We start from the raw sequence: 17,793 nt of genomic DNA, 5'->3' as shown, positions 1-17,793 counted from the left end.
TACTGTGGTGTGCTGGGCTGTTAACATCAATTCATGACAGGCTCACCAAACCAACAAGCTAAATAAAGGCAGGTACAGTTACAGAATGCACTCTTCACCCCCTTAGTGCTGGTAGCAACTGTTATAAACAATGCTGCACATCCTCTTTGTGACACACTATCTTTAAGTACTTTCAGCCAATAAAGTGTTCAGCAGAAGTGTGTGGCTCCTTTAAACCAACAACGATACACCTTTATAATTCCTCCCTTTGGCTGTGACCGCTATTTATCTTTGGTCAAGTCAGATGCTTTTTCCTTTATTTTTAGTAATTAGGGTATGTATTTGAGGGGAGTGGTGGTTAGTTTTTATTATATTTATTTATTAAGCTTTTTTAAAAAGTAAAAATTTCCCTTTGGGACAAATGAAAGTGCTAACAAAACCTTTGTAGCCATGGGCATTTAGCACTAGGTACTAAAATGCATGTTGTGATGTTTGTGTGTCGAGTTTCCATGATCAAATTCTTTAAAAAGTCCAAATTCCTATCCTTAATAATGTAGGATTAGTTGTTAGAAGTTAAATCCTGCTAATTTTTACATAGTTATACAGAAAATTCTGACACCCAGTAGGTGTTGCATTGTGAAGAGTTCTCCTTTTCTCTTCTATAGTGAAGTGAAAAGTTACCTACCTTCATCTGATTTTATGCATTATTGATTATTTTATGCAGATGATTCTGTCTAATCGTTTAATGGAATGTATTTCTCCTTACTGTTAGACTGAAATTGTCAGCACATTAATTAGAGAGGCATATTATGCCACAGTCTAAAGGGATTACTGAAAACCACTAAAAAAGTATTTGAAGAATTTAAATATTACAGTTTTATGGTTTATCGAATTGCCAGTGATTTTTTTTTTCATTAAGTGTTAAGGAAGATTGGTATTCAGTACAGGACTTTAAAGCAACATATTACTTCATTTTTTTTTTAGTATAAATAAAGTTATTATTTCCCAAAGCAAAATTACTTGCTCCAGCAGCAACAGCACATAAAAATTTGTTAAACAGTAAGAAAATGCACACTATTACATCAGTGCAAGACCAAAAAACTGTTCACAAAATGCAAAAATTATTTAATAATGTAAACAATTATTATGTAAAGATCTTGTACCCTTTTATAAACTCACTAGCTATGCTGCCCGTCTAAGATGGGTTGAAATCCGAGTAATCAACATAGACCTCGGCATTAACCATTGCAGTGTACCACACAATTCATATGGCTCTATTATATGCCATTTGGTATGGGATTCATAAAAGCAGTGTTAAATGTTTTTGATGCTCCATCTATTGGAATGACAGAGACACAGCAACCGGACAGACACGCAGACACTTCTCCATTTATTAAGATGGATTTGGAGAGTGACGCGTATTTATATTGTATGTATAACTTTTTAAATAAAAAGTAAAAAAAAAAATCACAATATGTTAAATAACTTGTCTAGTTCTGATGATCAAGTCAGAGAGAATTCACCAGGCTAACTTAGGGTTTAATCTCACCCCATTTGATTTGTTCCTTAAAGATATATAATCGAAATGTTTACATTAAGCGGTTTTATGTTTTATTCATTTTTTTTTTAGCTTGAAGAAGAAATTTTGACTTTGAAGCAAGTCTTGACTGCCAAAGAGAAGCATCATGCAGAGTTAAAAGTGAAACTTGGAATTAGTCCAATAAGTGAATTTAAACAGAATTTTAGTAAAAGCTGGCATGATATGCAAACATCCATAGCGTAAGTCAAAAAGTATAAATGGACCCATTCTTTTTGCTTCTATTTATATTGCAAGTGGTTGGTTCAATGAATTACATAATTGCATAATGTTTGATGGTAATGCTTTACAATTTGAAGGACCTTTGTAGAGATTTCTTTTGGCACCCTGGATTATTCCTACATTTCAAAAACATACATTATAAATGAACTGAAAATGCTAACTTGGCTTGCTGTGTGTGCCAAAGTTTATTATGAGATGCATTGGCATTCTGTCCATATTTAGCATTAGATTTATATTTTCTGTAACGACTTGACTGAGGAGTTCAAGTGAGCTGTTTTGTTTTTCACCCAACAGTCTAATGGTTCCTATTATTTTAGAGTGTACAGTTTTTACTGAAACACAGTTTAATTCAGGGGCAACTAAAAAATCTTAGCCAATAATGGCAAGCCAGTTAGAAGTGATGAGGTAAAAGATTTAAATGGAAATCCATGGTTTGCCATAAAAAGTTTAGAATTTGGTCATAGACTCCTCTGTTCCAAAAAATTATTTTAAGATATCCCTGGTTTGAAAATCGTTAATACTGTTTAGAAAGCAAAGGTATTAAAACTTTCCTCTAAGAAAAGTTAAGTGCAATTCTTCTAGCACTATTGGTGCTAAGTTTTTTTTGTTTGTTGAAAAGAAAGATGGATCATTACACTCCTGTATTGATTGTAGAAATTTCACCAAACTCATGGTAAAGACTAGATATTACCTTTAATCCAGCTGTTACTTAAACTGATCAGTGAGTACTAAAGAATATTTAATCAAGATAGTTACTTTTTTTTTCTCATTGCTTTCCACATTTAACGTGCAAAAAAAGTATTCAAGCACTCTTAAAAAATAGTGTGGAAAGCGTACCCCCAGACACAGACAGACCGACACCAGGATGTCCAAAACACATTTCTTTTTATTTTAAATGTTTCTGCACCACAATGTCCTCAAGCACCAACTCTCTCCACTGTCGTCGTCGTCTTCTTCTTATTATTTCTCTTTCTCTCTCTTTTGACCTCCTCTCTCCTCCTCACAAGCTTCATCTCCTTCCTCCCAACTCTGGCTCCTCTACTGGAAGGAGGCGGTCACTTTTATTATGACCCGGATGAGCCCCAGGTGCTCCCCTTGATGTCACTTCCTGGTGTGGCGGAAGTGTCAGGAAAGCACCTGGAAGCACTCCGGGTGTCCTCGGAATTACTTCTGGCAGCACTTTCTGGTGTGGCGGAAGTGCTGCCATCCAGGGTTCTCTAACTGTCCGGGCGCCCCCTGGCGGTGGCCACATCCTCTCATAAACGGCGTCCCAGCTCCGTCCCTGTGGCCCCCAAATAGCCCCGGGCGGCTGCCCTCTCGTGGCCGAGGAGTAGCATTGTCCAAAGTCGGGGACTATCCAGGCGTCCCAGCCGGGCAGTGTCCCCGGTCATCTGTGACGATAGATTTGTTCATGCAATTAACTATACATTCTTTGTTTCCCAGTTTTTTAAATTTCTTGTCAAGTTTTAAATATGGGCTTGTCTAAGGTTAAGGCAATTACAGGTTTTACCTTGTGGCTTGTCATGTTGTATGTTACACCAAAAAAAGCACATAACCATATTAGTCATTAACCTTTCACAGAGGTTGTGCGTGTGTTTGTGTGCATGAGCGTGTTCAACTTGACCTGTTAAGGAAGGAAACGGAATAACTTATCCCCAAGCAATTAAATATTTTAGAAGGATCCGGTCCATTTCTGTCCTCACACATGAATACTGTAGCAGTGACTGCTAATCATGAAACAGTCAAAGCATCAGCATCCAGAAGCAGCAGAGATAGCTTTGCTCACTGTAAATGGATAGATAGTACTTTGTCCTGGGGGAAAAATGTAGCGCTATCAGGACAAAAATGAAAAATATACGACGTATCTGAAGATGATGTGTTCCTAGATACATAGATACATATTTTATTAATCCCAAGGGGAAAATGACAAATTTCCTGACAATGTAAAAAACAATAGGTGATCATAAAGCTTTGAGCCTGAACCTGAAAGGGTATTTTATGGATCTATTTTTGTAATTGGCGAAAGATTAGCTCCTGAATGCTAAAATATGTGAATTGCAAGTTTTTGGCCTTTGTGGTTTACACTGTGTGTTTCTTGTTTTAGAACCAAGTCAACATGGATTCTGAAAACTGCAAAATCAAGTTCCATCACTACATTTCTAATAGTAAGAACTAGAGAACAGTACCCCTTCAGAGATCCATTTTCATTTACTCAAAGTGTACCAGAACCAGTCCTCTTCCTATACCAAAGGGAGGAGATGGGCTGAAGTATTCTGATATGTAAAGACGACTTTGAAGGAAGAGAGAAGGTCTGGTATGCCTTTCACATTGGCAGCAGAAGAACATAAAGGAACCATAATATAGGATCAAAGAATAGTGATGCATGATATTGCAGACACTATAGAGATTAGTTGTGGGCCAGTTGAACTACTTTTCATGAAACTAAAAAAGTGAGGAATTTGGTGCACATTTTGTACCAAGAATGTTGATTTCTAAATGAGTTACTACTGCATTCAATTTTCCAGTTAGGATTACAAGGTAACAAATTCAGACTGGGAAACAATTTGAAAAAGAATGAATTCATAATTACAGTGGGTACGAAAAGTATTCAGACCCCCTTCAATTTTTCACTCTTAGTTATATTGCAACCATTTGCTAAAATCATTTAAATTAATTTGTTTCCTCATTAATGTACACACAGCACCCCATATTGACAGACAAAAAAAGAATTTTTGATATTGTTGCAGATTTATTAAAAAAGAAAAACTGAAATATCACATGGTCCTAAGTATTCAGACCCTTTGCTGTGACACTCATATATTTAACTCGGGTGCTTTCCATTTCTTCTGATCATCCTTGAGATCACCTTCATTTGAGTCCAGCTGTGTTTGATTATACTGATTGGACTTGATTAGGAAAGCCACACACCTGTCTATATAAGACCTTACAGCTCATAATGCATGTCAGAGCAAATGAGAATCATGAGGTCAAAGGAACTGCCTGAAGAGCTCAGAGACAGAATTGTGGCAAAGCACAGATCTGGCCAAGGTTACAAAAAAATTTCTGCTGCACTTAAGGTTCCCAAGAGCATAGTGGCCTCCATAATCCTTAAATGGAAGATGTTTGGGACGACCAGAACCCTTCCTAGAGCTGGCCGTCTGGCCAAGCTGAGCTACCGGGGGAGAATCCAAAGATCACTTTGGCTGAGCTCCAGAGATACAGTCAGGAGATGGGAGAAAGTTGTAGAAAGTCAACCATCACTGCAGCCCTCCACCAGTCAGGGCTTTATGGCAGAGTGGCCTGTCGGAAGCCTCTCCTCAGTGCAAGACACACGACAGTCTGCATGGAGTTTGCTAAAAGACACCTGAAGATTCTCTGGTCTGATGAGACCAAGATAGAACTTTTTGGCCTTAATTCTAAGCGGTATATGTGGAGACAACCAGGCACTGCTCATCACTTGTCCAATACAGTCCCCACAGTGTAGCATGGCAGTGGCAGCATCATGCTGTGGGGGTGTTTTTCAGCTGCAGGGACAGGACAACTGGTTGCAATCGAGGGAAAGATGAATGCGGCCAAGTACAGGGATATCCTGGACAAAAACCTTCTCCAGAGTGCTAAGGACCTCAGACTGGGCTGAAGGTTTACCTTCCAACAAGACAATGACCCTAAGCACACAGCTAAAATAACGAAGGAGTGGCTTCACAACAACTCTGTGACTGTTCTTGAACGGCCCAGCCAGAGCCCTGACTTAAACCCAATTGAGCATCTCTGGAGAGACCTAAAAATGGCTGTCCACGAACGTTTACCATCCAACCTGACAGAACTGGAGAGGATCTGCAAGGAGGAATGGCAGAGGATCTCCAAATCCAGGTGTGAAAAACTTGTTGCATCTTTCCCAAGAAGACTCATGGCTGTATTAGCTCAAAAGGGTGCTTCTACTAAATACTGAGCAGAGGGTCTGAATACTTAGGACCATGTGATATTTCAGTTTTTTTTTTTAATAAATCTGCAACAATTTCAAAAATTCTTTTTTTGTCTGTCAATATCGGGTGCTGTGTGTACATTAATGAGGAAAAAAAATAAATTTAAATGATTGTAGCAAATGGCTGCAATATAACAAAGAGTGAAAAATTGAAGGGGGTCTGAATACTTTCCGTACCCACTGTAAGTAAACTAGGGGAATGTTATTATGACCTAGAGTAAAAATGACAGTCAAAATGATGGAAGCATTGTGATTATTTAAAACCTAAGTAATTTGCAGTTATCACCATGGGATGCGCAATGTTAGTGGTTAAGACATCACATCAACATGAGAAGAGAGGCTGGATAAGCAAGATCAAACAAGCTTTTCTGTACAACTCAGTGTTTTTTGTTTTACTTTTGTATCTTTTGAATGGGTTATCCTCAAAACTTTTTGATCACTCTTTGCATTATGTAAAAGATACTGGCAACCTTGATATTGAAGAACTTTGAGTATCTTTCAAATGTTTGATATGTTAGTATATTAATTACAAGATTTTTTTGGATTTGGCAAATGCATAAATAGACAATAATTATTTTAATGAAGATCTCCCAATGGCTTTGTAGTATAAGTATATTGTTTTGAAATGTAGAATTAGCTGTGTATCTGAATTTGTTTTAAATTTGCATGATTATGATGTCTTTCACATGTTTCTGTGTTTTCATGTATTCAATGAAACCAGGAGAAAAATGGAAAAAAATTAACTGTGTACCAAAAACAAAATTTTGTCATTTATAGTGCAGAGAATAGGGTATACAGTACTCCGATACACCCACACCGTACTTTGTACTCTTTATGTGTTTCATAACGATACGTTTTTCCTGTTATGTGCATCAAGTACATACAGTACTTCCCCACAATAAATAATTCCATTTAATTTGGGGAACTGGAGTGGCAAAAACTTCGCTGTTCATTGGGGAAAAAGGCTGATTTAAAGCATACCATCTCGTATTTTCCAAATCAGTTATTCCTTCACAATTGTGGTTTATATTAATATGCCACATAAAACAGTGTTCTAAAGTAAGGCATATATTAAAAAATGTCACCAGGTATTGATTCGCGTATTGAGATTACACACAAAATAGTGTATCCATGTCATTTTAAGAAGGGAAAAAAGCTAAATATTATTGTGAGATTCAGCCATTTTTAAAGGAGACCAGCTGTGCTCTTCATTTCATAATTCATCTTCCTCCATGGCAATCTTCATGTATTCACCTAGGAAAACTCTCATTAAGCACCATTACTGACTTTGAATGTTGATGTCCAGATGTGAATTGATGTCTCTTTTCTGTAGACATCTAGACAATAATACCTGAAACAATGTCACACTTGTGATTGCTTATATTCTTTCACTATATGGAAGACTATTTTGTTAAGATAGTGCCTCCTGTCAATGCATTGGTAATGCACATGTGTACTTTGGTGATATATAATATTGAGCATGTGCCTAGCATGCAGTTAAATGAAAAAAGATAGAACAGATGTTAGTCACAGGGTAGCTGGAGCCTCTTCCAGTAAGCATCTGGCCACAAGGCAAGGACAATCAGTTTATTGCAGGTTGAATACACTAACACACACACAGGCTAATATAACAACATCAACCTCCGTTAATTAGGTTGAAGGTTAGCCAGTTCAGCATGGATATTTTGGGATAGGCAGAGTGGTAGCTGTGGACGAAGACTTCAGACAAGACAGCAGGTGTGGTTATAAAGCAGCTTTATTTTGCAGAGTCACAGTGAGAAGAGTTTCAGAAAAGCAGACAATCAATATACATGACAGTGTCAGGGCTCTTCTCAATCCCGTCTGTTGGGTGGGGTAAAGTTTTTATATCCCTAGAATGCGTGATTTAATATCATTATGAAATGCAACAGTCAACACATTTATTATACACAATCCTTGAGAGCCTTCAACGCCCCTTGTGCAACTTGATTTCTTGGCCCCTTTGTTATGGCGTTCAGATGTAAACTAAGGGAAAACGTGATAAGGCAGACTCATGTGTGGAATGCTTAGACCTTGACTCCTTTGGACAAATATTTTTCTGTTTTGTTCAGGAAAGCATGCTTTTACATAATGTATGGTTTCATAAAGCTTACTTCTCAGACATGAATTAGTACAAGGGAACGAAGAGAACATTCATCTTCCACATAGCATAGAACTGTCATTCCTGCCACACTGTGCCAGATTTTACATGAAGTTTGCACATTGAACATAAGAGTGACTTATCATGAATTAGAAATTCAACAGTTGGTTTGTGGCACTTCAATTTACTCTATCACATGCTCCACCTTTTTCATTTTCTGAGAATTTTTTTTTTAATTTATATTGTGTGAAACATGCCACAGGAAGTGTAATGTGCAGGTGGCTTGGCTCTTTCAAAAATCTAAGACTTTTATTAAAAATACAATTCAGAGTAATCAGTTCAGATTTATTTTTACTGTTATGTGCACTTTTCACTACGCTGCCACTCGGCATAAATCCCACTCTGTTGGCTATGTAAAATAACACAAAATATAACAGGCAAAAAGTAATTGGCATTTAGGAAACAGTAATATTAACAGTAAAGTCGCATGATTTGAGCTTGCATTGGTTGCACCTGTCTGTTATGACAAGCCATGGCAGAATATAACCATAGAAGAGACAGAATCAGAGAACCAAAAGGAGCTTAATAAACAGAATATATCTTAGCAAAGGGATCTGAAGGTCTCATAACTTTGCCCATGATGTCCACTTCTTGCAGAGAAGTGAGAAAAAATGAATCCTTACCTCCAGAAAATAGTACCAAGAATCTATGATAAAATGTTTTTTTTTTTTCTTCAGTTTATTTTTGTTGTCACAATGATGCCACAGAAATGGGGAAGGCACTTTTTCTTAAATTGAAACCTTTGCTACTTTAAAGTGGGTGTATTCTGTAAATTTTAAGCGGAGGGTAGTTATTTTATAAACTTTATAAAATATGCTACTGTTTAGTGGCAACTTAATATACCATAACTGAATAGAAATAACATATCCTTTAAACAATAATAAAAACCAAACATTAATAAATAAATTGGACAGTGATGAAGCAAGTTATGTAGCTTTCTCGCATCACTTGGATATTTGATTTTTGGACAATATGCAAATTTTTCTTCTGGAAAGAAAATACTGTATCTCCATTCATCTCACAGCATCTCACAGTTTACCAATGCTATGAATGTGACAATTTTAGGTAAGTTTGTTACTAATAAGTGCAAAATTTCACCATCGCTTCCTCCTTCAACACAGGTTATAAAAAATTGTCCGACTATAATGGGCAATATGTGTTAATTGTGTTGGTTATATGGCAAGTGAGGTTGCTGCTCAATCTAAAGAAAAAAAAAGTAGCATGGACAAGGTCACTTGGGGCAGAAGGAATGACAAAAAGAAAAAGCGAACAAAAATAATACAGTGGATCATGTGCACTGTATTTGTGTAAAGGAAACATAATTTATGAGTGCCAACAATCAGGTTTGTACGGAAGCGTATTAGGGCCACGGGTGAAAAAAAAATACGAACACAGTGAAGAAAAAAAAAAATCTAAATCTAATGCAAGGGAGCAGCTCTATAGCCACGCCACCGTGCCCCCCGCCACCCATGTTTAATACATGCTTTAATGCATCTCATCGTGAAGAAGATATCAAGTATTTCTCTTAGTATTCTGAATGTTCTTAGAGCAGGAACATCATGAAGTCAATGTGCGGCGATCGCTGTCTGCGCCTCACAGTGCAAGAGGAAGTCAGTTGAAGAAGCGCATAGAGATTAAAAACTGGGTCGGGGAACACTTAATATAAAGCATTTAATGTGCTACATTAATTAATAAAGGGTTTTGAAAAAATTTAGTAAATTGAACATTCATTTTAAGATGTTTAGTTTGCGACATTCTACTGATAAAATAAACAATAGAATAAAGTGTAAATGTCGACTTTAATCTCGACATAAATGGCGAGAATAAAGTGGAAATGTCGAGAATAAAGTCAACATGTCGACTTTAATCTCGATGTAAATGTCGAGAATAAAGCCAGCATGTCGACTTTAATCTCGACATTTAGACTTTTTTTTTCTTCGCTGTGTCCGTATTTTTTTTTTCACCGTGGCCCTAATACGCTTCCGTAGGTTTGCACTCTGTTCGCATTGTGTTAATGTATTAGCACTCTTAACACTAGAATCCCTGAAGCCTGCGAAAAAAGTCATAATCCCGAGGCACCTTAAATTCCCTTGCACATCTCCATCAGCATCTTTGTTTTTTCAAATGTGTCAGTCAGCACAGTCAGCAAGCAGCCTGCTATTCCATCTCCCACCAACGGTGCTGAAGTTCTCCCAGCTCAGGTCTCTTTATTACTTATTCCAACTAACAATTTTATTATTTACCCCGTACAACTCCAGGCAACTCACTCCCAAATAATGAGAATTGAGCTGGGAGAACTTCAGCTGTGTTTGGGGGTGGGGAGGGAGGTGGTGGTTGGGTTATAGTAGACTGCTACCAGTGCTGATCGACACATTTGCAAGACAAAATACACTAATGGAGAGATGCAAAAGAATTTAAGGTGACCTGGGATTATGGTGGCTTCAGGGATTCTAGTGTTAATAGCACAAGTTTTCTTTGAATGTATATTTAGACATATTAATACATGAAGATCAAAATCGTAGTAATGTTGAAACACAAACCATATTCCAAAATTGGTCAAAATTCAAATTCAACAAAACAAAACATAGGTTTGGTTTCATGAGAAATTTGTAAGATTGTAAAATTTTTAAGTTTGAGTTTACATAGTTGTGCTCAAACTTTATACAAATGCCAATATGACTCCTAAGTGGCAGTAGGGCACTCCTGTAAGAGTTAAAATAACGGTACCAGTTTTCCATTATAAAATGTTTTATTTTATGAAATATTTATTGAAAAATAATATATACATTACTAATCTATACTAATAAAAGGCAAAGCCCTCACTCACTCACTCACTCACTGACTCACTCACTGACTCACTCACTCACTGACTCACTGACTCACTCACTCACTGACTCATCACTAATTCTCCAACTTCCCGTGTGGGTGGAAGGCTGAAATTTGGCAGGTTGATTCCTTACAGCTTCCTTACAAAAGTTGGACAGGTTTTATATCGAAATTCTACGCGTAATGGTCATAACTGGAAGCAGTTTTTCCATTTACTGTAATGGAGATGAGCTTCAACGCCGGGGCGGAGTTTCGTGACATCATCACGCCTCCCACGTAATCACGCAGTACATAGAAAACCAGGAAGACCTCAAAAAGCGCCAAGAAAACATGCATTATATAATTGAGAAGGCAGCTAAACAATAAGAAGCGAGTTCTGCTACTCGAAACAAAGCACGATGTAAACCTACACTTTAAATTAAGTTCATAGACAGGCTACGCTGGCGCTTGTAATTTAGTGCCTGCCCATATAAGGCCATCCGTCAGCGCAATCCAATAGCAAACTGCCACGGGTAAATATTCACGGGTGAAGGACTGTGCTTATGGAGAGGAAGATGAGATGGTCAGGGTGGTGTTTGACACAAACTCAGCTTAAACTGCCAGAGAAAGTTTTAAGTGCCAGGACTAAGGTAACATTAAATAAAGCTATGGACATAGCACGAGATGGCACCAGCACAGCTGGGAACCTTCGATGCAAGTACACCGAGTGGCTCACGTGAACTGATGCAGTGCACAGATAAAAAGCAACAGTTCCAAAGAGCTGAACAAAACCAATTACACAATTGAAAAGGCAGCAAAAATATGAAGCGCCTGATAAGCATATTCATAAATGCAGCTACTGTGGAAACAAAGCACACGGTGGAAAAGTCAATGTCCCGCTAAAGGAAGACAGCGAAAAAAAAAACCCGTGCATGCAGTTTGTCACATCACAGATAAAAAGGAAGACGAGCTGTTTATTGATGCAGTAAGGAACTAATCGATGAATGAAACCTCTTATCTTTACAACGATTGACAAACACGGAATGTAACTTGAACACATCGCATAAATACGAGCCTGATTGAAAGAAATAATGATAATCAAATCCTTGATGACAGCAACATTCAATAACACTCACAAAACAATTACTGTATATTGACAATCATGTTACGCTATTTTTAAAATGTTCCCTTTTCTTTTCATAACTTCTACTTCTCCACTGCGATACACGGGTATATATATAAATGTATATCTATAGCCCGATCTACAATACATACTTTAGCATAGACAAGCGGTGGCGCAATTGTAGAGTCTTCCCCTCTAACGCCGATATTCGAGGTTCGATTCCCGAGAGGGGATGTACTGACTATGTACGCTGCTACCCGATTCATTTTACCTTCCCATCTCCTTGGTTTGGGACGTATGAAAAATATTAGGTTAACGCAGAATCATGTTACGCTATTTTTAAAATTTTCCCTTTCTTAGCACAAGCACAGTTGAGAAGCTTCATGCATGTACTCCATAACGCGCTAAAAATAACGATTTAATCACACTTTCAATTCCAAGCAAACGGAACTTTTGTCAATGCATGATTTCCTGGTACATCCATTACACTGATGCACACATCACAGCTACAAAAATGTTAGAGTCGGAATAAAGCGCTCCTACGACTGATCATTTCGACTACCCGAGCGAAGCCTTGATAAAAGCATGGTTTTGTGCACACTGAAAAGCAAGCAAAATTAGATGCATTACAGAAAGCGGACTTTGTGGCTCTTACTGGGGATCATTGGACTTCCGTGACCGCTAGTAATTCTAAATACATCTAATTACAAAATGTTCAATGATCACACTGTTTTAGCCTAATGTACAAAATAATTTTGGCTAATGTTACTCAGAGTTTAAAGAGTAAGCTGGTCAAATTACCTTTTATGTTTCTGACTTATTTTTTAAGAAGAAAAACTGCACTTTATGGTTAAATTTTGGTTATTATTATTTAAAGACAATACTATTCTGAAAATGTACTTAAAGTACTTAAACTACCACTTTATTTTTAAGTCTGCCCAATTTTAACCAGGGATGATATTTTTGTTTCTGTTTTGAATTCAAATGCAGTTTAAAAGCTTTTTTTTCAGAAATTAAAACAGCTTCAGTTTACAATATTCATGTCCATGTCTATTATTTGATTCTGTCGCCACTAAAACCGCTTTTAAATAAAAAAAAAAACATTTGCATTTGGGGCAAATTTACGTAGCGATTACATACCATTAATCAAGATTAATTCTTACACAGCCTCTAATTAATTGGATTAATTTTTTTAATCGAGTCCCACCCCTAATATATATATGTAGATATATATATGTAGATTTGTATATATATGTGTATATACAGTATATATGTAGATATGTATATGTTGTATATACAGTATGTATATATGTGTGTGTGTATATATACAGTATGTGTATATATATATGTATATGTATATATATGTATGTGTGTATATGTGTATATATATATAACTGTATATATATATATGTGTATATATATATATATATATATATATATATATATATATATATATATATATATATATATATATATATATATATATATGCCAGCAACACTCATGACAATTACAAAACAATTACATTGTCAATCATGTTACGCTATTATTAAAATGTTTCCTTTTCTTTTACTTCTCGCTGCCAATCGCAGCTATTTTGCTATATATATATATATATAATAGATAGATATGACAACAACACTCATATCAATGACAAAACAATTACATTAACAATCATCTTACGCTATTTTTAAAATGTTTGCTTTTCTTTTCATAACTTCTTTAACACACTACTTCTCCGCCAAGCGGCCGGTATTCTGCTAGTTTTATATTTCATAGTCTGAATCACAATCTGATTGTGTGGGTGGTTACCTACCAGGTAACGCTTGTGGTTGGTCAGCAAGAATGTATTGAATGTAATTACCCCGATCTACAGACTGTCAAATAAACAAACCACACGCCGTGGTGCAACGTGAGAGGCTTCGCCTCTGATGCTGACGCCTAAGGTTCGATTCCCGAGAGGGAGTGCAGTGAGTATGTACGCCTGATGAGCCCAGAATTATGGTGAAACACGTGTTGCGTACTCTTTGCATTATTTGAGAGTAAAAACTATTTCAACCATTCCATGATCTGCTTCTCGCAACTGAAAGAGGGCACCGTGGAGGACGTTAGCCAACTTGCTGACCAACCACAAGCGTTACCTGGTAGGTAACCACCCACGCAATCAGATTGTGATTCAGACTACGAATGCATTGAATATATATATACTGTATATATAATATACACCTTTTGTGATATTTAATTATTTTACCATTTCACAAGGTAGATTATAAGGATGAGGATTTTCTTTCAATTGTGCATACAACGCCTCAGCAAATGCAAATACATTCTTTAAAGTGATGGACTTCTTCAACGTGCCCCATACTTTGATCAGTTTAGACTATTGTTTATCTTCACATTCTCTTTCTTCGCTGTGGAGAATGATTGTGGAACAGTCTACAACACAAAGTAAATTAACTAATTTATCTCAGTATGTTGACATATAGCTTTTATAGTTTTGGTACCACGGTTTAACTCTCAATTTACTGCACAAGTAGAGACATAGGAAATTAAACTAAGGAACGACCTCCACATCAATCAGAATTTTGTCTGTCATGAAGGGAAACCTGTAACCAGTTGTGTCCCTGAATGGACAAGAATAGCCATGAATTTTAATTTTTGTGAAAATCTTTAGCACATCTCCCCTTTTAAAATGTTTTATTTAGGTTTCCTACACTTGAAGTTCATTGGAGACTGGTGATCATGGCTTGTTGAAGATGCTTTCTTCTTGATACAGTTGTATAGAATTCTTTGACAGTTGTATTGTCCATAAACAAAAGAAAACACAAAGTTCTTGTTCCAATTATCATTAATCAGCACCGCATGGTAATGTGATCAAGTCCATTACAAACTTGGTTTGTGTCTTCCAAATACATTTCCGTCTACCCATACCTTTTCAGTAAAGTGTTACAGGAAGTGTAATGCAAAATATGTATTTCATTAGAGAAAAGTAGCTTTGAACAGAGCTTTAACTTCTCTTACTATACTTTTCTAGTACATTGACAAAGGTTTGCTTTGAAATTAAAGTAGTTTTCTGTCATTTTTTTTTCAAATTATACACATAACCTTTTGTAATGTCTAAATCTAAATGGTGTAGGTGGAACCTTCTGCTACCTGTATGGCCGTATTGTATTCTCTGGGTCCTTTAAACTGTAATGGAAGTATCCAAGGTGTACAGTATATCGCAACAATATTTAATTTGGCTTTCTCTTTACCATAGAATTGTTTAGTTTTTTTTTCCATTAACGTAGAATATTTCTTCATTTATCACAATATTGTTTTGTATACTATGAATAAGTCAACATTTTCTTGTTTTACTCCAGCTTTAGTGGGCTTGAAATCCTGTTTCCTTTAAGGTGAGAAAGGTTGCAGTGCATCTGTGTGATTCTTTCTTTTTGTTCTCATTTCCTTAATTAGTGTGTGGGTAAAATACCTGAGGTAACTGCTGTCCATACTGACTTGCAAAAAAAAAATACAACCAAAACTACAATGCGAGTAAAATAAAAGTCAGTGTTAAAATAAAAAAGTGATAAAATTCATATTTAAATGGGTCAAAATCTTTTTTTTAAGTAATAATTCGTGAGAATCTGTGTAGTATGATGTGACAGGTGTCTTAACAGTGTGAGCTTAAACACTCACTTAATTATTGACCATACTGTGCGTGGCATTTCATTAATGAATGGTTATTGTTACCTGCTGTTTTCAGTTTCAGGGTGTTCTGCTGCTGCAGTAAGCTTATTATGATTGTCAGTAAACATCTTCCTTTTGCTGTATTTAATCTTGTCTGACACCTTATCTGTATAAATAGAAATGAACCAAATAAAATCCTAATGCAGATTCTCATAGAAAGTAATATAGACCTTGGATCCCCTGCCTTTATTACATGTAATGATTCAATGATTAAAAGATAAAATATTTTAAAAAGCAATAGAACTGAAACACTTAGTTTTCAATACTTTCTTTATGCATTTATTATTAATAAAGATGTTAATTTGTATTTTCTTTGTGCAGTTTTATGCCCTACTGTATGCTATGTACACTTCTGTATGTCAGAGTCTCAGTATGCCTTGGTACATAATACTTGTCATTATCTAGTATTTTATTTCTTTGCATGTCTGTCTCTAAGTATGCTCAGAGCTTCTGTTTTATTAATTAAGCATATAGTGCAATTTAAATTAAGCCATGTATTTACTGTAGAGGGTTAAGGCTTAATATTTACAAATTTTTCATCATCCATATATAATTTTAAAATATTTATTATTTCTATATAATGGTTTTAGTCAAATTATAGTTCATAGATGTGGAGTACATTAAATGAACAAAAATATTTCCATTTTGTCGAACAACTGATTTGTTTTTAAAAATGTGTACGTATGATATTTGTGTGTGTGTGTGTGTGTGCATGTGTTTACAGTTGTGCTTGAAAGTTTGTGAACCCTTTAGAATTTTCTATATTTCTGCATAAATATGACCTAAAACATCATCAGATTTTCACTCAAGTCCTAAAAGTAGATAAAGAAAAACCAGGTAAACAAATGCAACAAAAATATTATACTTGGTCATTTATTTATTAAGGAAAATAATCGAATATTACATATTTGTGAGTGGCAAAAGTATGTGAACCTTTGTTTTCAGTATCTGGTGTGACCCCCCTTTGCAGCAATAACTGCAACTAAACGTTTCCGATAACTTTTGATCATTCCTGCACACCGCTTGGAGGAATTTTAGCCCATTCCTCCGTACAGAACAGCTTCAACTCTGGGATGTTGGTGGGCTTCCTCACATTAACTGCTCACTTCAGGTCCTTCCACAACATTTCGATTGGATTAAAGTCAGGACTTTGACTTGGCCATTCCAAAACATTAACTTTATTCTTCTTTAACCATTCTTTGGTAGAACGACTTGTGTGCTTAGGGCCGTTGTCTTGCTGCATGACCCACCTTCTCTTGAGATTCAGTTCATGGACAGATGTCCTGACGTTTTCCTTTAGAAATTCTCTCATATAATTCAGAATTCATTGTTATATCAATGAAGGCAAGCCGTCCTGGCCCAGATGCAGCAAAACAGGCCCAAACCATGATACTACCACCACCATGTTTCACAGATGGGATAACGTTCTTATGCTGGAATGCAGTGTTTTCCTTTCTCCAAACATAACGCTTTTTATTTAAACCAAAAAGTTCTATTTTGGTCTCATCCATCCAGAAAACATTCTTCAAATAGCCTTCTGGTTTGTCCACGTGATCTTTAGCAAACTGCAGATGAGCAACAATGTTTTTTTTGGAGAGCATTGGCTCTCTCCTTGCAACCCTGCCATGCACACCATTATCATTCAGTGTTCTTCTGATGGTGGACTCATGAACATGGACATTAGCCAATGTGAGAGAGGCCTTCAGTTGCTTAGAAGTTACCCTGGGGTTCTTTGTGACCTCGCCGACTATTACACACCTTGCTCTTGGAGTGATCTTTGTTGGTTGACCACTCCTGGGGAGGGTAACAATGGTCTTGAATTTCCTCCATTTGTACACAATCTGTCTAACTGTGGATTGCTGGAGTCCAAACTCTTTAGAGATGGTTTTGTGACCTTTTCCAGCCTGATGAGCATCAACAACTCTTTTTCTGAGGTCCTCAGAAATCTCCTTTGTTCATGCCATGATACACTTCCATAAACATGTGTTGTGAAGAGCAGACTTTGATAGATCCCCATTCTTTAAATAACACAGGGTGCCCACTCACACCTGATTGTCATCCCATTGATTGAAAACACCTGACTCTAATTTCACCTTCAAACTGACTGCTAATCCTAGAGGTTCACATACTTTTGCCACTCACAAATATGTAATATTCAATCATTTTCCTCAATAAATAA

At 36.4% G+C, this 17,793-nt stretch overlaps 1 protein-coding gene across 1 annotated transcript in view; it reads left to right on the top strand.

The window, feature by feature from the left end:
• tpd52l1 (tpd52 like 1) overlaps positions 1 to 17,793 on the top strand; it is a 65,089-nt gene that overhangs the window by 26,904 nt on the left and 20,392 nt on the right. Inside the window, exons 3-4 of the mRNA XM_039749802.1 lie at positions 1,610 to 1,759; positions 3,903 to 3,963. Of these exons, the coding sequence (XP_039605736.1) occupies positions 1,610 to 1,759; positions 3,903 to 3,963 (211 nt within the window). The remainder of the gene's footprint in view (positions 1 to 1,609; positions 1,760 to 3,902; positions 3,964 to 17,793) is intronic.

The sequence above is a fragment of the Polypterus senegalus genome, chromosome 3 (assembly GCF_016835505.1).
Source record: "Polypterus senegalus isolate Bchr_013 chromosome 3, ASM1683550v1, whole genome shotgun sequence".
NCBI classification, from domain to species: Eukaryota; Metazoa; Chordata; class Cladistia; order Polypteriformes; family Polypteridae; genus Polypterus; species Polypterus senegalus.
Note: the sequence above shows the minus strand (reverse complement) of the source record. Positions and strands in the feature narration are given on the sequence as shown.